The sequence below is a fragment of the Nannospalax galili genome, unplaced genomic scaffold (genome assembly GCF_000622305.1).
Source record: "Nannospalax galili isolate Female #2095 unplaced genomic scaffold, S.galili_v1.0 scaffold475, whole genome shotgun sequence".
Taxonomy (NCBI): domain Eukaryota; kingdom Metazoa; phylum Chordata; class Mammalia; order Rodentia; family Spalacidae; genus Nannospalax; species Nannospalax galili.
The window spans coordinates 2,350,289-2,377,951 of NW_008339435.1; the positions used below are offsets into that span (position 1 = coordinate 2,350,289).

Genomic DNA, 27,663 nt, shown 5'->3' on the forward strand with positions numbered 1-27,663 from the left:
AACATGAATTTACAAGAAACCAGACATGCCAAACTGATCTCATTTTTTCCAGTTTTATAATTGCTACTATATTAAAAAATAGTTAAGACATGTTGTATCTTGCTTTAGCAAGTGGTTGATAAAGGTCCTTGTAAAAAAGATGTTTGGGTAGATTGATTTATAACTGTTTGCATGCCACACCTATGCCAGCAGGGTTTATCCAAATAGTAAGCAGTAGTAATGCTTTTTACACTGATTTCTCTGTAGAATTGGTGGTGAATATAAATTTGCATATATTCAGAAACTATGGATTTGTAGTTATAAATTTTTGATTAAGGATTTGTATCTTGAAATTGAGTGCCTGGATTTTTTAATATGCTTAAAATTTCAATTGTAGATGTTCATCTAACTAAGCTATATTTTTCAGATGTATAAATCTATTTTTATATATCGTAAACCACCTTGACTTAATCAAGTCGAAGAATAGAAGTCAAGGGATAGCAATTCTTGAAGCAAGGCCTGCTTTTTAAGAATTCTTGAAGCAAGGCCTGGCTTCTTAAGAATGTAAGAATGCTCACACTATGAAGATTTTTTTTTGTTGTTTAATAACAGCTACATTCACCTCAAATAGCTATTTTCCATGCTCTTGAAATATCAAGACTCTGTGAACTAACCTTAAAAAAGGGAGAGACTTTCATTATATAGATGTGCTCTGCAGGGGTCTTTTTTTTTTTTTTTTTTTTTTTTTTTTTTTTAAAAAAAAAAAAAAAAAAAAAAGAGGACGATAAATCTTTCACTGTGATATATCAAAATAACTCACAGAAATCCGCCTACCTCTGCCTCCTGAGTGCTGGGATTAAAGGTGTGCGCCACCACGCCCGGCTCTGCAGGGTCTTTTAAAATTAATATTTCTGGGGGCTGGAGAAGTGACTCAGTGGTTAAGAGCACTGGCTGCTCTTGCAGAGGACCTGGGTTCAATTCCCAGCACCCACATGGTGACTGACAACCATCAGTAACTCCAGGTTCATGGGAATCTGACACACTCTTCTGACCTCTGGAGGCATTGCACGACATGGGTATAGTTACATACATGCAGGCAATACACTCATACACATAAAATAATAAACAAAATATTAAAATTAATATTTCTGTTTTGGGAATCACATAGTTGCTACCTATTTAGGCTTTAAAAAAATTCCCTGATATCATATAAAAGAGAGACCCATTATATGCTACACCCTTAAAGTTTCCTTTAGTTTCTCGAGACAAGAAAATCAATGATGAATGCTACACCTGAGGAGTTTTATTATTAGTTATTAATCATAAAGAATGTCATTCATAATTTTATTAAATTTTCATTATGTATAATTTGATGATGCTTATAATATTTTGTCTTCAATTTCAAAAAACAGTGTATTTAAAAAATAGTTGCAGATTTTACTTTTAATTTTTGTAATACTAAGCAAGAACACTACCTTCAGCCTCTAGTTGCACATATTAAATCAAATGCCACATTTTTATACAATTGTTTCTCATCCATTTCTTTGTAACTGCCCATCTCAGTGTTGCATCCATAATCCCAATAGAAGTTAAGGCTAAAAACAGTACAATTCTAGTTCTGATAATTATAGGTGTTTTTAAATTTAGCCTTTTCTGCTTTAGCTGGTTTTGAAATCTCAAAAGCCCTTAAGAGTTGGGTTGGCTCCCTTTCCCCTTAATAAATTCATCACGCTAGATAATTTGTGATTTAGGACCTTATTGTGACTATCTTTTAATGATCTCTAAGCTAATAGCCATTATTTTTATGACTTAAAATCCAATCTGTGTTTTTTTAGCATTTTACAGTTATGCTGTATCTTAAAAAGTTTTGAGTTGAACAAAAGAAATTATAAGTTGAAGTGTTGGTTCGGATCATCTTCTTTAATTATACATGTAGTACCCTTTTAAAAAATATTTTATTTATGCCAGGCGTGGTGGCACACACCTTTAATCTCAGCACTTGGGAGGCAGAGGCAGGCGTATCTCTTTGAGTTCAAGGCCAGCCTGGTCTACATAGTGAGTTCCAGGACAGCTGGGGCTATAGGGAGACTCAAAAAAGACCCCCTCCCCAAAATTTTATTTATTATTTTTGTTTTATGTGTATGTATATATTGCCTGTATGACTGTAAGCGTACCTGTGTTATACAGTGCCAGTGGAGGTCAGAAGGTGGTGATGGATCCCCTGGAACTGGAGTTATGAACAGTTGTTAACTGCCATGTGGGTGCTGGGATTCGAACCTGGGTCTCCTGCAAGAACAGCTGGTGTTCTTAACCACTGAGCCATGTCTCCAGCTCCATGCATGTATTACCCTTATCCAAAGTAAACCTTTTCATGAAAATATGTTGTTAGATAATCAAGCTTTGGATATTGGAGCCTATGTTACTGTTTTAAGTGAAAGGGAAAAAAAAAGACACCTTCTCTGTTCATTCAGATGCGTCCAAATATTACAAACAGAAAGCATGTAGTAACAATCTACAGAAGCTTTTGTCTTATATTTACAAAGGGCTTCAGATATCTGTTACTGAATTTTTTGTTTTGTTTTGTTTTGTTTTTTTGAGACAGGGTTTTCCTATAACCCCAACTGGCCTGGAACTGTGTATGTAGACCAGGCTAGCATTGGTCTCACAGGGATTCTCCTGTTTCTGCTTTCTGAGAGCTGGGATCAAGGCAGGTGCTACCATGCCCAGCTGTGTTACTGAATTTCTCTTTTTCTTTCTTTCTTTTCTTCCTTCCTTCCTTCCTTCCTTCCTTTCTTCTTCTTCTTTTTTTTTTTTTTTTGCTTTTCTGAAAAAGAGTTTATTGGTTTGTAGTTGAGATTGAGTTTAAAAAATTTGGGTTCAGAGCCAGCAATATGACTTAGCAGGAAAAAGTACTTGGTATACAAACCTGATGAACTGGCTTTGATCCGCCCCCCACTCCTCAAGTTCACCGTGGAAGGGAGAGGTTGTGGGAATAATGTTTACAAAAGTGGACATCCTGTGGATAAGTGACTTTTACCTAACCTGGCAACCAAAAAGTTAATCTTATGTTATTTTTTTAATTTTTTAGCTACTAAAATTTTAAAAGTAATTAATGAGCTCATTATTGAGTCAATATTTGTTCAGTTAATATTATGTAGTATTGATTACAAGTTAGGTTTTTTTCTTCTACCCTCTGAACATGTACTGTAATAGAAATTTAAAAATAGGACAATATGTTTCTATCTGAATTAGCTTGGGTTAGAGGGACCCTAAATGGCTGAAAGAAACATCATGTGAAATTGGGGATTGCTCTATGTTCATCCCTATAAATACATATTTTTAGGGATTGTTTTGTTTGTTTGTTTGTTTGTTTGTTTGGGCTTTTTGAGACAGTCTCACTGTATAGCCCTGGCTGGAACTTGCAGTGTAGACCAGGCTGGCCTTGAACTCGCAGAGATCCACCTACCTCTGCCTCCTAAATGTGTGCGCCACCATGCCCAGCTGGGTTTATTTGCTTTAATCAAACCCCCCTTTCTCAGAGTCTATTTCCAGCAGGGTAAATAAGGGAGTTCCTTGGTTTATGTTCGTTAATAGGGTCTGAATTTTATCTTTGAACTTTAGAAACACTGATTTCCTGCTTATATTACCATCAGCTATATGTGTTCATATGTAGTAGAAAAGAACAAAAGAGAAGATTAGAAATACAGTGTTATGGCACAGTAGATAAGAGTGAGGTGGTCTGTAGTAACCTTTTGTTTTATGAAACCTTGATGTGAGTACATTGTTCCAAATAAAACACAGTGCAGTCAACTAGTCATTTCTTACTCTGTGACATAATCTATTTTTTCTCAACGTAGATCTTTTCTAATTATCTTCAGTCTTATCTAATGAACAATGTTTGCACTGCTTTTTCATTTTAAGTTCAGTTCTTATTACTGATCCATTGCTATGAGATTTCTGCAATCTGTTTACTATTCCTTTGTTTCCCATTTTCCCTGCAAATAATAGAAAATGTTTAACTGTCTTATTCATTCACATTGTATATAGTAGTCAATAAATGAATTTTTCAGTCTAGTAACAGGCTGAAGGCCTTGGGCTGGAGCCCAGTTGTGGTCTTCAAGAGCTAGATAGCCTCTCTGGCATAGTTGGAAAGGAGGAAGTATGAATCACTTAGGTCATAGCCAGAGATGGAATACGTGAGGCTTAATGTGTCCTGAGCAGTAGTTTGGATTTTATTCCAAGTACAACAAAAAGTCATGAGGGTGATGGAGGCAGCTCAAGCATAGTAACACTGTTCTGATCTGTTTTACATGCTTCTCTGTGAGGGATGGGGAGGAAGGACCAAAGTGAATGGGAAGAGGCTGATTAGAAGGCTGTTCGTAGAATTCCAGATGGGAAATGATGGTGGTAGCATAGATTAACTAGGATAGTATCAATAGAAGTAGAGGCCAATGGAATATGATTTTGAAAGGACAGCCAACAGAAATTGCTATTGAATTATATCTAGAAGGTAGAAGTGAAAAAGGAGAAACAAGGATGACTTCTGGGAATTATTCTCCCAGCTGGTGGTACCGTTATTTTCTAAGACAGAGAAAACTGGGTGAGATGATGAAAGAGTTCAGTTTTGACATTTCCAGATATACCATCTGTAATGTATATGAATGAAGGAGCTTAGTAGAGATAAGTTAGAGATGAACCTAAGATCTGAATTGGGAGCTCTTAGTATATGGATGGATATTGGAATGCTCATTATATTCTCTGCACTATAGTGCAATCACCTAAAATTATACCCATATTGCGTTGTAGGTAGTTATTTTAGTTACCTATTATAATTTAATCAACCTGTAATAATTTGGTATTACTTCTGCTGGCTAATCAAATACGCTGATTTCCTTTTCTTGTTAATAGTTAAATCGTTTGTATATTTGATCACTTGTGTCTGTATTTGAATAAACATCTAACAGTTATGTTTTATTTTCTGTGGGGTTTTTTGTAGGCAAAGTAATTAATAAAGATTTGCGACACTACCTGAGTCTTCAGTTTCAGAAAGGATCAATTGACCACAAACTGCAGCAAGTGATCAGAGATAATCTCTACTTGAGAACCATTCCATGTAAGTATGTGGTGGAATAAAAGAAATGAAACAGAAATATCCTTATTTAATTAAACATCTAAAAATAGTTCAGTATTTCGGCAGCAGGTAAAAGCACTTGCTTCCAAGCCTGAGGACCTGAGTTTGATCCCTGAATTCCACATGGTGAAAGGAGAGAACTGGAGACTCTTGAAAATTGTCTTCTGACCTTCAAAGGTGCAATACCTATGTGTACCTACACAAAAAGATACATATATACAGGCATACATATATACACACAATAAATAAGTGTAAAAAAGAACAAGAAATAGTTCATATGAATTTGTAAAGGCTAAGTTGGAAATAAGAGTAATACAAAAATTGAATAGGGAGAAAATTTTCCTGAAGACTGCAATAGAAAAACTTGAAGATTCCATATTGTGACTTTTAACAAAGTGATGACTATAGTTTAAAAATACATACTTACAGGGTTGGGGAGATGGCTTAGTGGTTAAGAGCACTGGCTGCTCTTACAGAGAATCCTGATTTGGTTTCCAGCATCCACATGGCAACTAACAACCATCCATAACTTCAGCTCCAGGGGATTCAGTGCCCTCTTGGCCATTGATTTGTACACACATATGGGCAAAACACTCATACAGGTAAATAAAAATTGAAAAACAAAAAACCCCAAACCACATGCCAGGCATGGTGGTGCATGTCTTTAATCCCAGCCCTCAGGAGGCAGAGGCAGGCGGATCTCTCTGAGATCAGAGCTCAACCTCATCCACATAGTGACTTCCAGGTGGGCTGGGACTAGGGAAACCCTGTCAAAACAATAACAATAACAAAACCCACACACTGATCTGTTTTTAGTTAGGTTTTATTCTTACAAATAAATTTCTTAAGCCCATGCAGACTTTTTAGCTCCCATTGCCTTGTACACTGAGAATAAGTGTTTTATTAAAACATTTCTAGCTATAAAATCTCCTGCTTCAGTGTGGGAGTGAAGCACATATTGCCTTCTTTGTCTAACCTGTTTTTAATTTTTACCTAGCTGTCAGTCTTAATATTTTTCTGAGCATCTAGTTACTGTACTGGTGCTTTAAAAAAAAAAAAAAAACAAAACGAGACATATATGCTAAGTTTTGTCTTTAGTTAGGATGGGTCTGTGGAAGAAGAAAACATAGTAAACAATAAAAGGCATGTGAGGACATCCTTTGTTTTCCTTTTCAATATGCTTGTGGATACTAGCTTTCTTGATGGTTCTGGAGTTCTTGGTTTCTTAACTAATGTTCCTGAGCCTCAGAGTCTCCATATATAAACAGAGCACAACACAAGTCATCTTATATAGTTGCTATTAGAATTGCAATAAAAACATGTGTGTAAGCCATTTGACTAGAGTAGGCACTTGGGCAGTAGTTGTCCCTGTCCCCCATTCTAAAATTCTAAGATTTAGCCTCTTTTATCTTGTCATCCACCCTTCTTCTGTTGTTAAGTCTATCTTTAAAGTGCATATATAATTCTTGACTCTTAAGCTTGTCTAAGATTTCCACTGACTGTAGGGCAAAGTTCAGACTCTTTAACCTGACACAAAATATTTTGTTTTTAAGGAACTCCTTAATCCATGATTTCCTTCTATAAATCTTCTTGCCAGATTTCAGAATTATCACTCTACCTTTTAAAGTTGTGTTTACATGATGTGCCATTGTCAGTCTTTCTGATCTTGAAATTTCTGAATTTCTTAGTTTTACAAATAGTTCTGAATTTGCTCAGTCACCAATGTGAAGCTTTCTTTAGATTTACTGATATAACCATTATCTTTAGCCTTATTTCTGTTGTACTTTTTTTGTCATGTCTTACATATTAAAGACTTTTACTTTATCATCTATTTTATTTCATCTCTTTGTTTAGAAAGTTTTATGTCTTTATCCTTATGGTTATTTATACTTTACATAATACTCTTGCTCTCCTTCCTTCCTTTATTTTGTTTTTGTCCCTATTGTTAGTAGGAGCATCTGTTTACTCTCAACAAATTATCAGTAACTCAAAAGGTCTGTTCCAGTCTGGACATGCTTTCTTCATTCTTATCCTAATTTGTTTGTTTGTTTTGTTTTAAAGACAAAGTATCATGTAGCCTAGGCTAGGATCAAGCTGGCTACCTTGACATGGATGACCTTGAACTTATCCTTCCTGCCTCCATCTTCTTAGTACTGGGATTACAGGTGTGTACCACTACACCTGTTTTTTTATGTGGTGCTGGGAATTTTTTTTCTAATTTAATTTTTTAATTTTATGTACATTCGTGTATTGCCTGCCTGCATGTAGGTAAGTGCACCCAGGTTGTGCACTGCCCACGGAGGTCAGAAGAGGCTGTCAGATCCCCTGGGACTGGAGTTATGGACAGTTGTTAGCTGCCATGTGGGTGCTGGGATTTGAACCCGGGTCTTCTGCAAGAACAACCAGTGTTCTTAACCCCAGAGCTATCTCTCCAGCCCTGGTGTGTGGTCACCGCTGCTCCTCCATTCTCGTGGGTGCTGCTCCTTCGTTCTCACAGGCGTCGAGGCTGCTCCTCCGCCCGCCCTGGGCTGAGGCTGCTTTTCTGCCTTCCCTGGCCTGAGGCTGCTCTTCTACTCGCCTGGTGCTGAGGCAGCTCTTCTGCTTGCCCTGTGCTGCCTCCTGTCATTGCCACTTCTGCCCGGTCCCGGACCCCAGGGCTGGTGAGGAGACTCTGTCAGCGGAGCCCCAGGGCTGGTGAGGAGACTGTGTCATTGGAGCCACATTCAGACACAGGAGACCAGGTTCAGTGACACAGGTCTGGTTTATTGCAGGAAGAGGAAGGCACAAGCTTATATAGGGGTAGTGGTCCAATCACAGCACAGCAAGTAGGATACCTCATTAGCAATACTGGTTTAGCGTCCTATCACAGTACAGCAAGTAGGATACTTTATTAGCATAACAGACTTAGCATCCTATTAGCATAACAGTCTTAATGTCCTATCACAGAATAGCAGGTAGGATGCCTCATTAGCATACTGGGTTTCAGATTACAGAGCCTGGATTCCTGGAAACCACATGACCCTGACTGTTGCAATATCTAAATGTTGCAATTTGGATTTCCAAGGGTGGTGATTAGGGAGTGGCAGCTCTAGGCATGAGTCTCATGATCTGCCAATGGGAGCACATGTCAGAAGGCGTTTCTTGTGGCTCCAGCGGTCGGGCCGTTTTGTTGGGCCTGCTGTATGGCTGTCAGTAAGACTTTCACCCTAGGCTCAAGCCTGTCTCCCACACTGGTGCTGGGAATTATATTCAGAGCTTTGGCAATGCTATGCAGGCACTCTACCCAACTGAGTTATATTTACTCTGTTTTTTGATATTTGAGTTCTTAGTATTTTCAAAGCAGACAGCTCTTCCGTATTATATTCTCCTATTTAATCATAATTTATTCATATTCTGTGAGTAAATACATATTTAACCTCACCGCTAATCCTCATATTGTTTTTTAAATAATTATGGTTGTCCAAAGCTTGTTCTCTGATAGATTTCCCAAGTCCTTAGAGGTTTGTGCATTTATACGTTGATGTTCATTTGGATAGATATTAAATTTTAAGCTCTTTCTTGATTATGGTAACTATAGTAAAGAGTTATCTAATTGTTTCCTGGCATAAAACCTTACCTTAAAAAGTTTGATAGCAATCTGTTTTTTCATTCCCTCTTAATTAACTTGGTGTTTTGTCTGTGTAGAATGTCCCAGGATAACATTTTTAATTTATGTAGCTCTAGAATTCTTCCCTTGTTAAAATGTGTTAGCAGAAATATGTGCCCAGGTGTGGTTCTTATTCCACATGCAGTTCTGGGTATCCAGGCCTTGATGTTGGACCTCTCCCATTACTAGGCACTAAGAAGTTTTCCATTATTTTTCTCTTAATCTTCTACAGCCCCAGTATGCCTTCACCTATTCCCTAATTGAATTTCTAGAGGAAAAAAAAAAAAAATCAGTCTAGGAAATTAAAAAAAAAAACAAGAGAAATAGAAAGTACTTTAATAACTAAATTGATATAATCCCAAACTAAAAATGTGTAATAATACTTAGACTATAAGTTAAAAATTCTATATGTCTGCTGTAATTTTTGAATGTTTTTTACTGACAAAACTGTACTACCAGGCTTCAATAGGAATGTGAAATTTGTCATCGTTTGGAATTTTCCATTCACTCTTTCCAAATTCTCCAGTCTATACAGTCTTTCATTGAATCATGTTACATCTTAAAGAAAGCAATGCTAATAAAATATTTTTAAACAAAAGAAAGTGAATAAATGAATGGAACAAAAATGCAAACCCTTCTAGCCAGCAGTTTTTAAGACAAACATTCTTTAGAGTAGAAACAGGAAATAAAATGTTACAGTGAAAAGAAAAGAAATATGTACCATATAACTTACTTTATTGTCCCAGTTTTATAGTTTCTCTTCAGTTTGTAGTTTTGTCCTAGAAAGGCATTATAGCTTATTTAATTTTAGTTCAAAGCTTAATAAGATCTCTTAGCTTACTCACAAATTGAAATGTCCAAAATGCCTCTCCAAACCTGAAAGCAATGACACATTAGTAGCAGTTAGCACACTGAGTAGTCACATCTGGTCTTTAAATACACTTTTTCCCTAAAAGATTTCAGATCAACTTAGAAAATTCTGATTAGAGGTCTGGGACAATGAAAGTATAAATGAGTTTAAAATGTCTAGCTGTGCTGGGTGTAGTGGCAACATGTCTTTGATCCTAGCACTTGGGAGGCAGAGGCAGTGGATCCTGAGATCAGGGCTAGCCTGGTCTACATAGTGAGTTCCAGGTCAGGTGGGGCTACACAGAAACCCTGTCTAAAAAAGAACCGCCCCCCCCCCAAAAAACTAGTTTTATCAGAAAGTATATAAATGTTTTTAAAAATAAATAGATATACCAGAGTGATCCAGAAGCCTCCTGGAAGGGGCACTTACTAACTAACATAAAATCTGAGGAGGGAGGAGGTAATGGGGTATAAACAGACAGTTCTAAGAGATTAGGTATAGCAGGATTGTGGTCCCTAAGAAAAGACAAAAGGAAACTGTACAGGAAGGAATCTGTGATATAATTTCTTCAGCTCTTTGCCTGAAGGTACTTTCTGTACTGTAGCATCAGAACAAACACCCATCACTCCAGTTCTGGCCTCCAGGGGCATTACACAGCACAGGGTCACTTATGTGCATGCAGGCAAAACACTCATACACAAAAATTAAAATAAGTGAATTTTTTAAAAAAGAAAAACAGGCTGGAGAGATGGCTCAGTGGTTAAGAGCACTGACTGCTCTTGCAGAGGACCTGGGTTCGATTCCCAGCACCCACATGGCAGCTACAAACTGTCCTTAATTCCAGTTCCAACGGAATCCAAAGCCCTCTTCTGACTTTCATGGCATTGCATGGCACAGGTGCCACATACGTGCAGGCAATACACTCATACACATAAAAGTAATAAATAAAGGGGCCGGAGAGATGGCTTAGCAGTTAAGAGCACTGACTGCTCTTGCAGAGGACCTCAGTTTGATTCCCAGCACCCCCATGGCAGCTGTGAACCATCCTTAACTCCAGGTCCAGGGGAATCTGAAGCCCTCAGCATTGTGTGACACGGGTGCACTCACATACAGGCAATACACTCATACACATAAAAAATAATAATAATAAATAAATAAAATAAAAATAAAACAAATAGAAATGACACATAATAGAACATTACCATACCATTCCATGTCAGGAATTTTGGAGCTGATATGTTCAAAAATTTAAAGCACAGAATGAAACAGTGAAGAGAAAATGGAACATAGAAAAATAAATAAATGAAACCTTAAAAATTTACTGGACAGATGTAAAAGCAGATTCCAGAATGCAGAAGAAAAGATCAGCAAGTATAAACATATATCAATAAAAACTAATCAAACTGAAGTGTAGAGAAGAAAGGGGTTGAAAAGGAGGAAGGGACTAACTACCAATCAATTTACCTTTGTCCTAAAAAGCTAGATTGGGCAAGGTCTGGTTTGGACATTGAAATGTAGACAGAGCTATGCTCTGCTTATAGTTAGCTGTAGCATATCAGGCCAAAGTGAGGGAAGCAGGAAAAACACTTAAAAAAATAAAACAGGTGAAATTTTGCTAAATTTTATGAAAACTACAAACTTAAGTCTCAGAAGTTCATAGACCCTGAGCAGAAGAAATAATAAACACACCAAGGCACATCATAACCTAATTGCTCAAAACCAGAGACTAAAAGAAAATGTAAATGGCAGACAGAAAATACATTCCATGCAAGGGAGCAAAGGATTACTGTAGATTTACCAGCTGAAATAGCACATCCCAGACTTTAACAAATGAAATCTTTAACATGCTAAAAAGAAAAGTATGCCATCATAAACTTCTCTATACAACAAAAATATCTTTGAAAAATTAAAGGGAAATGAACATCTGTTTTTCAGACAAAGAAAAGCGAGGGAATTTTTCAGCAGCAGAATTCTTACTATAAGAAATACTAAAGGAACTTAGTCAAGTAGAAGAGTTATAGCAGTATGGTAGAGCTGAAAGGAAAACAAGCAGCCTAATGATCATAGTTCAGTATTTCATATCCTCTAATAGTAAATATTTTAAAAATTAATTTAAAAAATCAATAGCAAACATGAGCAGTGCTTTCCACCAGCATGACCTAGTTGGTCTTTATTAAAACATGCTGTCCAACAATGGCTAATTGGACACTCTTCTCTACTGGACATGGAACATTGAAATACGATGTTCTGAATCACAAAAGTAGACTTAATGAATATAAAATATTCACATCATGTAAAATATGTTATCTGACCAGAGTGATTAGAATCATTAATAGAATGAAATATAGAAAATCTTCAGATATTTGGAAATTAAGTAATATAAATTACCCATGTATAAAAAATTCATCAGAGAAATAATAAAAAAAAAATCATGCATGGTAACATAGCCCAAACTTAGCAAACATCATAGCAAAATGTTTAGGACAACTAGAACAGCATTTAATGGGGACATGATATTAAATACTTCTGTTAGTAAATAATAAAGCTCTCGAATTACACAAAATTTTATCATAAGAGCAAAGTAAAGCAAAATTAGGCAGGAAGAAAGTAATAAAGATAAGAACAAATATCAGCCAAACAGAAATGAAACTCAGTTGATTATTTATTTATTTATTTATTTTGTTTTTTTGGGACAGGGTCTTGCAGCCCCAGCTGGCCTAGAACTCACTATAAACACCAGGTTGCCTCGATCTCACAGAGATCTGCCTGCCTCTGCCTCCCAAGTGCTGGGACTAAAGGCATGCGCCACCATGCCTGGCTTCAAAGTTGATTTTTTAAAAAATGTTTTATTTATGGGGCTGGAGATATGACTCAATGGTTAAGAGCACTGACTGCTTTTGCAGAGGACCCGGGTTTGATTCCCACCACGCACATGGTGGCTATGAACTGTCCTTAACTCCAGTTCCAGGGGAATCTGACGCCCTCTTTTGACCTCTGTGGCATTGCATGACACCGTGAACTCACATATATGCAGGCATGAGTGTATTGCCTGCATGTATGTGAGTGCTCCCTTGTTGTCAGTGCCCATAGAGGTCAGAAGAGGATGTCAGATTTCCCTGGAACTGGAGTTACTGGTGGTTGTTGGCCTTTATGGGTGTTGGGAATTGATCTCGGGTTTTCTGCAAGAGCAGCCAGTGCTCTTAACTGCTGGTCCATCTCTCCAACCCAAAGTTGATTTTTTTTTTTAAAGATCAGTAGGATTGATAGCTTTGTAGCCAAACTGGACTCAGGTGTTTTGGGAGGTAAGAAAGAGAAAGAAAAAATTAGAAATTAGTACAGAGATGAAGAGATGGCATTAATAAAAATTTTAAAATTCTTCATCTATTAAATGAATACTAAGGAATATTCCAAGAAACTTTATACTAATAAATTCAACAACTTAGATGAAATTAAGAAGACAAAAACAACTGATGCTCACTCAAGAAGATACAGATGACTCAAACACCTTCTATTTTAAAAAAAATTTATAGTTTGCTATTTTCCTATAAAAGAAACTTCAATCTCAGGTGGTAGGTAAATTGTCCCAAAAAATTAAAGTAAAAATACCAATTCTACACAACATTTTCTGGAAAATAGAAGAGGGAACACGTCCCTATTCATTCTATTATTTAAACATTTTATAATTGAAATAAAACAGGCAAAACATTAAAAGAAAATATTACACCCCAAATTTTCATGAGCATAGATTTAAATATTTTAGTAATATTTCAGCAAATCAATATGTAATATGTAACAGTATGCAGAAGGATAGTGTGTTATCATTAAGTGGGGTTTGTTCCAGAACTGCAGGTTGGTGCATCATTTGAAAGATTAATATTATGACAGATTTGAGAAGAAAATATCTTAATATATTAAGAAATCTTGGGGCTGGAGAGATGACTCAGCAGTTAAGAGCACTGGCTGCTCTTACAGAAGACCCAGGTTTGATTCCCAGCACTCACATGGCAACTAACAACCACCTGTAACTCCAGTTCCAGGGGCTCTGTTGCCCTCTTCTGACCTTGATGGGCATTACACAACATGGTGCTTGTACATACATGCAGGCAGTATACTCATACATATAAAAATAATAAATGAAATGTTAAAAAAGAAAATCTTACAACAGTCTTTTTGACTCCTGCTCATGTTAGACTCTCAGCAAACCAGTCTGCTGCTCATTGCTCATTGTCTCTTGGTACTGTGTCTGTTCTTTTTGCCCGCCTCTAACACTGAGCATTGCTCTCCTACCTTCTGGTGCAGTGTTTGCTTTGTCAGTAGAGTTCCCAGGAAGAATCCTGGAGGAAGAGGTTGCTTTCTTTGGTGTCATCCTGTTTTTGTTTAGTTTTGTTTTTAAATTTTTCTCCTGCCTTTTAAAAAGATACCAATATAGTTTCAGTGGCACCCTAGCAGCCAGCTTCCCTGTGCCTAGTTCAGAGACATCAGTGAGGGGCTTCTCAGCAGCACCCTAGTGGGTAACTTCCTGAGTTCCACTGGAGTTACAGATGGTTGTTAGTCACCATGTGGCTGCTAGGAACCAAAACCAGGTCCTCTGGAAAAGCAGCCAGTGCTCTTAATCACTGAGCTATCTCTCCTGTCCCAGAAAATCTTTTTAAAAAGGGAATATTAATGCCATATAAGTATAGATAAAAAATCATTTAAAGCTAAGTGTGGCTCGTGCCTATAATTCCAGCACTTAACAGGCTAAGGCAAGAGAATTGTCAAAAGTTCAAGGCTCGCTTGGGCTGCAGAGTAAAACCCAGACTCAAAAATATAAATTTTTTTTAAAGATAATGATATATAGTATTTGAATTTCACTCTCAAAATGAAAATTCAAATCATATAAAGCATCAGTTGCATTATTTAATAAGTCTTTGATCTAAGGTGACAAATACTTCAGATACAGAAAAAATTTCTTTGTGCATTGACATATGTCAGGTAGTTAAAAGCATGTTCAAAAACATTTTAACATTGGACATTAAGGTACAGGTTGTATTATTTAATGTTTTTATTTAATGATAAAAATATTTTGTCTGCTTCTTCTGAGTTTGGTTTTGCCAAACTTAGAAATCTCTCTCTTGCTTTTACTCCAAATATTTTATTGTTTTTTATTTCATGTTGGGTGTTCTACAATATTTGCTATTACTACTCTGCATTTCTTCTGCTATAATATTTATGAAACACGGAAGCATGTAACAGATGTTCAAACAGTGGAATGTGGCAGAGAATATTATTGGGTAGTATTCAAATAACCTAACCCTCAAATCTCCCAGCAAGGTTAATAGCATTATACAGTTTTGCATTGAAACTGCTAATTTAAGGACTTAGTCTCTAGAACTTGTTATTTCTTGAAGCGGTACTCATAGGGTTTATATAAAGTATAATATGCATATGATCTTATTCATGTTACTTTTGTAAGAAAGCCCTACCAGTAGCAGAAAGGGCCATGCAAACGCAGTTGTAGGAATAGCTGCTGGTAAGATGAACTGAACAGATTTTTAAATGCTCTCACATGCTTCTATTGTAGTTCCTGGCAATGTCGGCCTCAACAGTTAATTCTAGCTTTCTGTATTGCCTGCTCTTACTTTGAGTTGGTATCAGCCAATTAACTTTAAACCAGTAAACATCAGCCAGGTGTGTTTGTGCACGCCTTTAATCCCAGCACTCAGGAGGCAAAGGCAAGCAGATCTCTGTGAGTTCTAGGCCAGCTGGGGCTACGAGGAAACCTTGTCTCAAAAACAAAAACAAAAATCTCTACATCAAATTGTTAAGATTTAATTCTCACAGAGTTACAGTATGCTTTTTTTCATTTTTCTTACCAATTAATTTTACTTTTTAGGATTAGGCAAAGTAAATTTTTCCAGTAAACTCCAAGAGAGTATTTCTATATGGAAACACCATCAGCTGTAGTTTTTATATTTAGTGGGAATGCAGAGTGATTCATCTGCTATGGAAAATAATTTGATTATTTTATTATAAAATTAAATATACATTTGCCATATGAAACAGAACTTCCATTCCTTGGTATTAACTGTACACAAATTGAAATATGTTGATTCAAAGACTTATAAGGTCATGACATCTTTATTTATAATAGCCCAATTTGGAAACAGCCCCAAAGCCCATAATTGTAAATAATTTAACAAATATTGTTACCTCTATACAATGGCATTCTGTTCAACAATAAAGGAAATTTAGCCCAAAACAGAATATCAAGGGGCAGGAGAGATGGCTCAGTGGTTAAGAGCACTGACTGCTCTGGCAGAAAACCCAGGTTCAATTCCCAGCACCCACATAGCAGCTAACAACAGTCTGTAACTCCAGTTCCTGGGGGATCTGGTGCCCTCTTCTGACTTCCAAGGGCATTGCATGAAACAGGTGCACTTACACACATGCAGGCAATATATGCATACACATAAAATAAAAATAAATAAAATATGTTTTTAAAAGACAGACTATCAAGGAGAAAAGAGACAACATGATAGACCAATAAACTCAACATTTGTATACATAGCACTCTATACAACAATAGCAGAATACATGCCCTTACTAAGAACACATGGAACACATAGAACACATGGAAATGCTGGCATGGATGTGGGGAAAGGGGAACTCTTATTCATTGCTGGTAGGAGTGAAAACTGGTACAGTCACTATAGAAATCAATGTGGAAATTTCTCAAAAATCTAGAAATAGATCTGCCATATGGTCCACTCTTGAGCATATATCCAAAGAACTCTGTATCCTACTACGGAGATAACAGTTCATCATTGTTCATATCTGCTCTATTCACAATAGCCAGGCAATAGAAACAGCCTACATGCCCATCAACTGACGAATGGCTAATGAAAGTAGGTATATTTACACAACGGGATATTATTCAGCTGTTAGGAAAAATGAAATTCACAGGTAAATGATTGGAACTGGTAACAGTCATACTGAGTTAAGTAACACAGACCCAGAAAAACAAATGTCACATGTTCAACTGGAAAATCCATACACATCAGGAAATCAGCAAATGGCCATAGGAGGGAGAATGGCATGGCATAATGGGAGGGGAAATCGATTTTTTTTTCTTTCTAAGACTAGGTCTCACTATATAGCCCTGGCTGGCCTGGAACTCACTATGTAGACCAAGCTGGCCTGAAATTCACAGAGATCTGCCACCTCTACCTAAGTGCAGGGATCAAAAGCATGCACTACTATACCCAGAGGGAAGGGTTTCTTAACCAGATACATAGTACATGAGCTATAAAGAAAAAGATTGATAAATTTGCCTACATTAAAATTAAGACCATTTTTTTTACATGAAAAGAAAATCAGAGTAAAGGCTATAGAGATACCTAGTGGTTCAGAGCATTTGCTACATAATAAGGACCAGAGTTCGATTCCCAGTGCCCATGTAATAAGCCAGGCATCCTGGGAATATCTCTAACTCCAGCTGTGATGCAGGTTAAGAAAGGAGGATCACAGAGGCTTAATGGCTTCCAGCTTAGCTGAGAAAATTTGAGCCCCAGGTTCAGGAGACCCCGCCTCTGAGGAATAGGCAGATAGTGCTAGAAGAGGACACTGAATGCCATCTTCTGGCCTTCTCATATGTACATAGGGATGTGCAATTGCACATACCTACCCGTATACATAAGCATATTCTCAAACATGGATGCAGGCAGATAGGTAGGTAGGCAGACATACAGACAGACTTAAAAAAAAACAAGTAGGTGGAGAGACTATCTGTTCTGCTATTTGTTTCTTCAATGCAGATTATTTCAAATGTGATTTGTAAATGGGAAAATGGTGTCAGTGTAGCAGGTTATATTAGTTCATAGGCTGCTTTTCTCAGCAAGCTTAACATTTTATCATTAAATAAAATGAAAACAGCTGAATGTTATAACCAAGGAAAAATATAGTTGAATCCATGATGCATTTTTGCTTCAATGTGGCCTCTATTCTCAGTTTGATCATATATTTAGTCTCAAAAATATGTGTTACATAATTTGCTCTGTCATTTTAAGAAGTCAAAGTATCTTACTTACTAAGTAGGATACTTTTTATTAGAAATGTAGCATTTCTTTTCAACTATAATAATACATATTTACTTTTTTAAGACAGGGTGCCCTATAGCCCCCAGCTGGCCTGGAACTCACTATGTAGACAAGGCTGGCTTCAATCTCACAGAGATCTACCTGTCTTCTGGGTGCTGAAATTAAACGTGTGGGCTACCAACCCAGCGTGTGTGTATATGTGTGTGTGTGTGTGTGTGTGTGTGTGTGTGTGTGTGTGTTTTAAAGACAGGATCTCACTATGTAGCCCTGGCTGGTTTGAAATTCAGAGATATCTGCCTACTTCTGCCTCCTGAGTGCTGGAATTAAAGGTGTATATCACTATTCCCAGCTGTAGTAGTATTTTAAATTTAGAACTGATTTTACTAATTTTTTTTTTGCAGGGTTTTAATAGAATTTTTTTAAGTCTTTTTGAGACAGGGTCTCCCTGTAGCCCCAGCTGTCCTGGAACTCACTATGTAAACCAGGTTAGCCTTGAACTTACAGAGATCCACCTACCTCTGTCTTCCGAGCACTGAGATTAAAGGCATGCACCACCACACCTGGCTTGTAATAGATTTTCAAAGGTCATCCCTGACCCTATTTTCTCTGTAATCTCAATTTGATATTGGGCATATGTATATAAGAAAGTGCTTTCAAGAAATGATCATATAATAAATGATTCATATGCAATACATAACTGGCAACAGACTATAAAACTTTCAATACTAAAACAATTATATTCTAAGATAGCTACAGCTGAGGCACATCTTAACAATAAATGGGATTTTTAAGTTCTTAGAGATAAAATGATAGTGTTTTATAAAGGCTCTTGGCTAATTAGATTTGATGATTATTATAGTATCTAGAATATAATGAACTACTTTTTAAAATACAATCCAATAGAGAAGTAAAAGAAAGACTTGAACAGCCACTTTATAACAGAGGGAATCTATATGGCTAGTTGCTTAGCTCATTTTCTGTTTTTCTAACATATTACTCGAGATTGGGTAGTTTCTAGAGAAAATGGTTGGTTTTTGAGTCATGAATCTGTCCAAGAGCATGGTGCTAGCATTTGATTGGCTTTTGGTAAGAGCTTCATAAAGGAAAATGAACATGTGCGCAAAAGGCACACATTTGCCAAAAAGTGAGAGAGGGGCTGAAGAGACAGCTCAGTGGTTGAGAGCACGGGCCAGTCTTCCAGAGGACCCAGGTTCGGATCCCATCACCCACCTGGTGACAACCACCCGTATCTCCAGTTCCAGGGGATCTGACACTTCTGGCTTCCACGGGCATTGTATGACATGGATATACTCACATATATGTAGGCAAAATACTCATACACAATAAATGAATGAATGAATGAAAATAAAAAATTTTTAAAGAGAAGGCATCAGATTGCTTTATGTAAACCCACTCTGACAATAACTAACCTACTCTTTGTTTTTGTTTTTTTTTTTAAGTTTTCTTGCTATGTAGCACAGGCTAGTCTCAAACTCAGTCCTGCTGTCTTTACTTCCTGTGTGCTGGGATTGGATGCACGAGCCACTATGCCTGGCACATGGTCTAATTCACTTTTACAGGAATTGCATTAATCCATTCATGAGTATGGAGCCCATGACAAGTTTAGTTCTGTTGTTGTTGTTATTGTTTGCATTTGGTTTCTTTTTTATATTGGGGGTGGGGGGTGGTATGTGTGTACATGGGCACAAGAGTATATCTGTGTGTAGATCAGGGGACAACTTTTGGGTGTTGGTTCTCTCCTTCCACCATGGGATCTTGGGATCAAACTGAAGTCATCAGGCTTGTATGGCAAGTGCTTTTACCTGCTCAGCCATATATCCAGGCCTAAATTATTTCTTAATGCTCCTGCCACCTCTCAACACTATTACATTGGAGGCAAAGCTTCAACACAAGTTGAGGTGGAGATGAGTTGAGTTGCAATTAATGATATTCAGACTATAGAAGCCAGTAAGAGTTTGAAAAGGAACCTTTAATCTCCTAAGGCAGTTGCACATTAAATATACTTTGAGTTGCCTTGACATACTCAACATATTGGCAGAGGTTTTAAAACCTGATAACAAGTGTCCTGTGTGGACACACAGGAGAATGGGACATGGGATAATTGCCATCTCATAAAAATACAAGCCAGACAAAATATACTGCATTGCAGAAATGCGTTAGCATTACCAAAAAAACAGAAAGGAAGTCGTCTTCAAAAGTATCAAGGTGTTATTGATTATTTTGGGAATGGAAAGAATGAGAGGTTTATTAGAGGCACACAAAGAGCCTTTTGTAGGCCTGGAAATGTTCTGTTTTATGGTTGCAGCTGTTTTTTACCTGAATGGATTTACTTCTTCATTGTTAAACTTTAGGTGTATGTTTTACATGCTTTTCTGTGTACATCAGAATAAAACAAAAAAGAACATTCATTATATCACATGATCTTAGGAAATATGATGACTGAGACATGATCATTGAGTTAAGCAAAGTAAGAGACTACTGCTTGTCTTACTGAGTGATTGGGGAAAAGATCTGGTTGGAATGTACTCCAGAGAGAATGAGGGGAGGAGGTAGAAACTCTGAGTAAACAAACCCCTTAAAAGGAGAAATGTATTGATAAGTAACTTAAATGCATAAGATGTGTAGAGAGTATCAAGAGACTAAAGAAATATCCTGAAATGCTAAAGGCAGTAGGGTAAGTTTAGAAAGAGGAGAAATTTTTATATATGTGTGGGAAGAACATACATAATACAAAGTATAATACTTTGTATAGAGAATTAACACTAAAGCTACTTTCTAAATTTTAGAAATATAGGTATTGGAATCACAAATAGCATCTATTAGTAAAAGAATCATGAATATCATCTTGCTCAACACCATTTTGCAGAAAGAGAATGAACTCCAGAGGTTAAGTGCTTGCTCCCAATTGTACCATTAATAATAATCCCAGACTAAAAGATAGTTCCTCCTGCCCCTTGGGTCAGTGTTGTATTATCCATAATATGATTTGCTTATAAGTTGTATTTTATATTTCATGGTAGAGTTTATTCGCATATCCAATTAGCCTTTGCTACATCGCAGACCACCTTGAAACTTAGTGGTTTAAAGTAGCCACCATGCGTTGTGACTTCATAAGGTGGTTGGGCTTAGCTGAGATCACTGATATAGCTGAAATCATCCACAGCCCAGCTGGGGTTGGAGAAGCTGGGATGACTTTACCTTTATGTCTGGGGCCTAGGTGCTGTTTGGTGGCTGAAGCTTTAATTATTCAGTGGTCTAGCCTGACTTTCCTTGCATAATAATGGGAGCATTGCAGGAGGGTAAAGATGGACATGTAGACTTCTAAACTTGCACATCATGTTCTCCATTAAATTAATAGAAGAAAGTAAAGAATCCAGTTTAGTCTCAAGGGGTGAGAAAACAGGCCCCAACTCTTAATGGAAATTAATAGATAGAATTATTATGGCCATGTTTTTCCATCTTTAATAGGTAATTACAATTTTAACCATTAAGCTTCTTTAAAGGTTACTTTTTAATATAAAGCTAGAAGCTCTTGATTTAAGGAATCTAACAATGTAGTTTGTTCAACATATGTGAAACAAATTCAACAATGAAAACATGCTTTAAAAGGAAGCTATATTTTCCAACTTTGTATCCTTTATAATATGAAGCATATATTAGGTAATATATATACATATGTGTATACATTAGAAAACAGTAGGTTTAAAATGATGGAGAAAATTCTGTACAGTTACTGTTGTGCAGAATATTGGCTTAGCTATTGTTTTTCTCAACCCATGATTATTGTATCCTTGTCCTCTGTGTGAGTCTTTTACACATCTTACAGATAAAAAATATAGCTGTTGTGAGCTTCCTGTTAATAACAATAATAGTATATTGCTTTAGTATATCTTTAGGTTATCACATTTGTTTAAATTTTCACTTACTTTGACAGCTGTGTATATTGAGTACTTCTAAAATCCTTGTACCACACCAAGACTTTGAACATGTTTCTGCATGTTGCTATATGCTAGCTGGAACTCAGGGAATGTTTTCTAAGATACTTCCTAAGCCAAGTACCTGAGTTAAGAATGAGAAAGGGAGGAGGACATCCTTTGAGACAAAGCACTCACTTATTGGAGGTCAGTGGATGCAAAGAATGTTAAAATGGTAATAAAAAATATCTTTTGTGGTTAAGGCTAGCATGTGAAAGCAGTGATGTAAGAAACAAGCTGGAAAACCAAGTGTGAGTGCCGCATACCTGTAGTCCCAGCACTCAAGAAGCTGAGGCAGGAAGATTGCTGTGAGTTCAAGACCAGCTTGGTCTACATAGTGAAACTCAGTCTCAAAAAAAAGAAAAGAAGAAGGAAAAGAAATGGAAAAAGCTGGAAAAGTGGTCAGGAACCAGGCTGCAGAGGGTCTTTTAAGATACTACGGTCTGGATTTTATGCCAAGGCTCATGGGAAGCCATGGAGGGTTTGGGAGGGAGGTTTCTTGTTTTCACTCAGATTGCTCTTTGGGGTGTAGCCAGGCAAGGGTTGACCTGAAGGTGCAGCAGTACAGGCTGATGTGAAAATAGGTGGTTGTGAGATGAGAAGTGTCAAGAAGAATTTAGAAGAGGAAATAAATTGGAGACTGAATGTGGAGTAGAGATGTCTGACTCTCAAGACAGAACCTAAGAATCCAAATGGTTTGGGAAGGCTCCTTGCACAGGACTTGCTCCATTTCCCAGACAAGACCTTGGATCTCTTTTTGTACCTTTTAGTATTTTAAATGGTATTTCAAATAACATGTGTAAATGTTTGATTCCCGATTAGTAAGATTCAGTCAAGTGTAGTATTGCTGCACAATCTGGTTTTGTACTTTTAATCTGAAAGATAAAATTTACTTTATCATGAATTCTTTATAAGCACGAAAATTTGGTGATATGTTGATGTAGTAAGTTTTGTTTGTTTACTGCTTAGGTTTTAGAAATTACTTGATGAGAAAAATTACCAAGAAGCAACGTGTGAGTCCTTTTATTCTGTAGACTAAAAATAATCTCATAATATTTGTCCAAGCTTCAAAATAGACATTTTAAATGCTTATAAAAAGTGTTTCATTCTCTATTGTCTTTCAAGACTATCGTTAAGTAAAACGTGGTTTATAAGTCTAAGGAAAAGAAACAGGATAACTGCTTAAAAATGAAGTTATGTGCCAGGTGTGGTGGCGCACGTCTTTAATCACAGCACTCGGGAGGCAGAGGCAGGCGGATCTCTGTGAGTTCAAGGCCAGCCTGGTCTACATAGTGAGTTCCAGGACAGCTGAAGCTACCGGGAGACCCTGTCTCAAAAAAACAAAAAAATGAAGTTACATGTCAGAGTGTTATATATAGCAAAACAGCACATTATATGCCACATATATATATATAATATTTGTCATTTGTGCCTTAATAAAGTTGAAGGGAACAAAGTCTGTCACTAGTGAATTTATCTTTCTTTCTAGCTGTTAAGTAACAATAAATGGGATTAAAAACTAATTATCATATATTGTGAAAATCCTTATTAGCACTAAAATTTATGATTTATAATTTGAATTTCATGGCTATTTAATGAAATATATTTACTCCTATTGTAAGATACCTGAAATTTTCTGATCCTTATCTATTCCATATATATTTTTTTTCAGTATATTCAGTAGGCCATGTTGCCCATATAGTCTCCAGAGACTAAATTTTCTTTTATTCTGAATGGTTTGTAACCTAAAAAGTACTTTACAACTCTTTTTTTCTTTCTTCCTTAGGTACAACAAGGGCTCCCAGGGATGGGGAAGTTCCAGGGGTGGACTATAATTTCATTTCTGTTGAACAGTTTAAAGCACTGGAAGAGAGCGGAGCATTATTAGAAAGTGGAACGTACGATGGTATGTCCCCAAATATTAACAGCACCCCACAGCTATCAAGATGACTAGTTTTATTTCAGAGAGATTTCGATCAGTAAATATGATTTTTAAAAATTATTAGGAAATTTTTCTTTGGATTAAGAGATTCTTCATTTACTGATTCAAGCAGGATTAAACAATAACCAAAAATATTATTACATTCCATTAAAAAGATGATTGTGAACAAATATGTAAAAATTAAACTGGCAAGTTTACATATTTCATAGCATTTCACAGTCATCATCTGAACTCAACAAGTACTTCTTGTTGACTTCCTGTTTGTGGGTGGAAATCTAAAATCTGTATTCTTAAAAAAAGCTGTATATATACCAAAATCATGCAGAAAAGAAAATACAGATGGGGCGGGGAGAACCAAAATAATATTCACTGATTGTCATATCTCTGTTTCTTCTACCCACATGTTTCTGCAAAGTACAAACAAGATCAGCTGAACTCTTAAATGATTCTATGTTGGGTACTTGTTTTTTCTAATCTAAGACGTTTTACGTGGTAAGCTTATCCACTCCCATAGTATGTATGATTTTCCATCACTACTTTGTCCCAGTTTTATCATTGCCTGTTTCACAGGTTCTATAGTGGCAGTGATAATGCCTTTCTTACTCAATGCTGTCTTTGGTGTCTAGAGTTGATGTTTAATAGATAACTAACCTTGAATTCAAAGTATATATAAACATTCCTGTCAATCCAAAAAATGTATTTCATTTGTCATTTTCCAGATCTAGTAATTTCTTCTTTGTAGCCATTTGCAGAGTACTCTGCTTTTCACTTTAACTTCCTCAAGGTTGGCCTGCCAGACAAGCTCATTACACTATTGCACTTATTCTCTTTTGTTTCCTTTCTCCCTCTGTCCACGTACTGTATCCCGCCCTTTACTACAATGCTGGATTTCCTCAAGCTCAGCTCTAATCATTCTGATCCTGTCCCTTATTTAGAACTTTGAGTCATTTTCTCTCCCTTGCAAAGTTTGGCCTAACTAGTTTTTCTGGGCTTAGGACCCATGACTCATTCATTTACTTATTAATTGATTTGACCCTGTGTCATTAATTCAGCAACAAGTTGTCAAGTACCTACTATATGCTAAATAGTTTAAGTGGCCCAGCAATACTATGATGAGCAAGATTGAAATGCTACTGCTTTAATGAGTCTTGTATCTTAGTAGGGAAGGCAATAAAAAAATACATTTAAAAATCAAGTGTAAATTGAGGTTCTGTGAAGGAAACAACAAGAAATTTAAAGAAAAATGATAGGAATATCATTTTTAGATAGGCTGGTCAGTGAAGACTTATCAAAAGCATGGGCAAGCTACTTATTTGTTTTCACTTTTAAGCAAATAACTTACAGTTAACTTTTCTAATGTTTTAGTATATGGGTTGTTTATATATGTTCTTATAAAACATCTATTGTGCCTTACACGTATTTATTACTTACCTATAATTTGTGTTCTCTCTCATTCATTTCTTAATTTATTGACTCATTATTATTTTTTACACAGATATGTATATGTGTGCATACATTAAAATCTACTGGCTCCATTTGGGGTTTTTTAATTTTGTTTTTGTTTTTTGACAGGGTCTCCCTAGCCCCAGCATGCCTGTAACTCACTATGTAGACTAGACTGGCCTTGATCTCACAGAGATTGTCTTGCCTCTGCATCCTGAGTGCTGGGATTAAAGGCATGCACCACCACACCCAGCATTGCCCCCCCCACCCCTCCCATTGCATTTTATATAACCATTTTCCTAGTGATAGACCAAAGTTCTTGACTTGTGACCTATATACACTCCATCTGATGAGGTGGTTTTGAATAGCTCTCCTCCATTCTTTGCAACAGTTCACGAGGGTTCCTGTTGTAGCTGTAATTAATGGCTCCACATCCTTGACATGTTACATTAGTTTCATAATTTTGCAAACCTAATGGTTCTAGAAGTAGGCACAATCTTTAAAAGGAAAAGAACAACAACAACAAATGCAGCTACAATCAAGCATAATGGAACATGCCTGCAATATCAGCACTTGGGAGGTGGAGGAGGCAAGAGGATCCAGAGTTCAAGGCCAGCCTTGGCTTACATAAGACCCTATGTCAAAAAGACAGAAGTAGAGCCAGGCATGGTAGTGCACACCTTTGATTCTAGTGCTTGGGAGGCAGAGGCAAGTGAATCTCTGTGAGTTGGAGGCAAAAAATAAATACATAAAACTAAGGAATTATTTTTACTAAAAATTGATTAGAATTTTAAAAAATCTAATACCTAAAGGAATATGTATGTAAAAAATAAATATACCTATAGTCATATAAGTAAATATGAGTGAAGTTAACACCTCTAATATGATTCAGATACTATTATCTCTAACTTTATATATACTTGAAATATTTAATAGTTGATAGTTGTGTTATAAAAATGGAAAGGCTAGGGGCCAGAGAAATGGCTCAGCAGTTAAGAACATTGGCCGCTCTTGCAGAGACCCAGGTTCAATTCCCAGCACCCACATGATGGCTAGCAACCACCTGTAACTCCAATTCCAGGGGATCAGACACCTTCTTCTGATCTCCATAGGCATTGCATGACATGGGTGCACCTAACTACATGCAGGCAACAGAGTCATACACATAAAATAAAAATAAATAAAATTTTAAAATAAAAATGGAGAGGCCATTTTTAAAGATAGAAATTGAAAAAAAATTATTATGAAGCCCTAAAGTCTTTCAATGACTATGAATAGAAATTATAATCTGCATTTTCTAATCTTTTCTTTAAGAATACATTAAACCTTCTATAGTTAGATAACAGCAACTGAGAATTCACAGTAAAATGTGTTTTGAATAATTCTATTGTCTCCAGAAAAAGTGGACTTGTATGCCTATCATGCTTCATCCAGAGTCCTTGATTGAGAGTGTGACTATTAGGTTTTAAAAAGGAGAAATTGCCAGGCGTGGTGGTGCATGCATTTAATCCCAGCACTTGGGAGGTAGAGGCAGGTGGATCTCTGTGAATTCAAGGCCAGCCTGGTCTACATAGTGAGTTCCAAGCATCTGGGGCTACAGGGAGATCCTGCTTCAAAAAGGAAAAAAAATATAAAAATAAAAAGGAGAAATTAAGCTGGGCATGGTGGTGCACTCCTTTAATCCCAGCACTCGGGAGGCAGAGGCAGTCAGAACTCTGTAAATTCAAGGCCAGTGTGATCTACGTAGCGAGTTCCAGACCAGCTGGACCTACAGGGAGACCCAGTCTCAAAAAAAAAGAAAAAAGAAAAATTAAGATTATTGAACATTTACAGACTGGGGAGATTATTCTGAGGTTAAGAACACTGCCTGTTCTTAGCAGAGAACCTAGCAAAATACTCATACTCATAAAATAAAAATAAATAAAATCTTTTTTAAAAGTTTAAGATTATAGAGCATTTTATTCCTCAAGAAAACCTCTGCTTGGACTGTCTCTTAGGTGTTTTTCCCGGAAAACTGTGAACTCTTCTTTCCTTTTAAGGCAGAAAATTTACGGAAAGTCTAATTTGTTTTAATACAAATCTTTGTATACATCTGTATGACATAACCCATTTCAAACATAGATTTGGAAGCAAAGAAGTAACCAAGTGGGGAGAAGCATGACATAGTTGAAAAGTCTTTAGTTTGATGTCCTTGTTTATCTTAAATATTGATAATTGCCACATACAGTCAAACTACACATATATAATTCATCTTAGTGCTTTCTTCCTCTAACATGCTGATTAAAGGCACACCATGTTATTTCTAGATTTGTCTCAATGTAATGAGGATCACCATATTTTTTTCTATCTAGGGAGAAAAGATCCATTTACCTCCTTAATTTCTGTTATGTCAATGAGCATCTCATTACTGCCTTAGAATCCAAACAATTTGATTAGTGGGCATGATATTTTATAAGCAAAACAATAAAGGATCACAAGTGTTTTACTTCTTAACCATAGTTATCTTTTTATAATATTAACATATGATTGATTTAAGGTCAAAATGAGTGGGAGCTATGAACTCTTTATGTAGCCAGACCTGCTGAGTATTTTTCCTTTG

The 27,663-nt window shown here is 36.6% G+C and overlaps 1 protein-coding gene across 3 annotated transcripts in view; it reads left to right on the forward strand.

The window, feature by feature from the left end:
- Positions 1-27,663, forward strand: part of Magi3 (membrane associated guanylate kinase, WW and PDZ domain containing 3) — a 271,037-nt gene that overhangs the window by 140,212 nt on the left and 103,162 nt on the right. For all 3 annotated transcript variants that reach the window (XM_029563987.1, XM_017798421.2, XM_017798420.2), the window contains exons 2-3: positions 4,976-5,092; positions 23,466-23,585. In XM_029563987.1, coding sequence (XP_029419847.1) covers positions 4,976-5,092; positions 23,466-23,585 — 237 coding nt within the window. The remainder of the gene's footprint in view (positions 1-4,975; positions 5,093-23,465; positions 23,586-27,663) is intronic.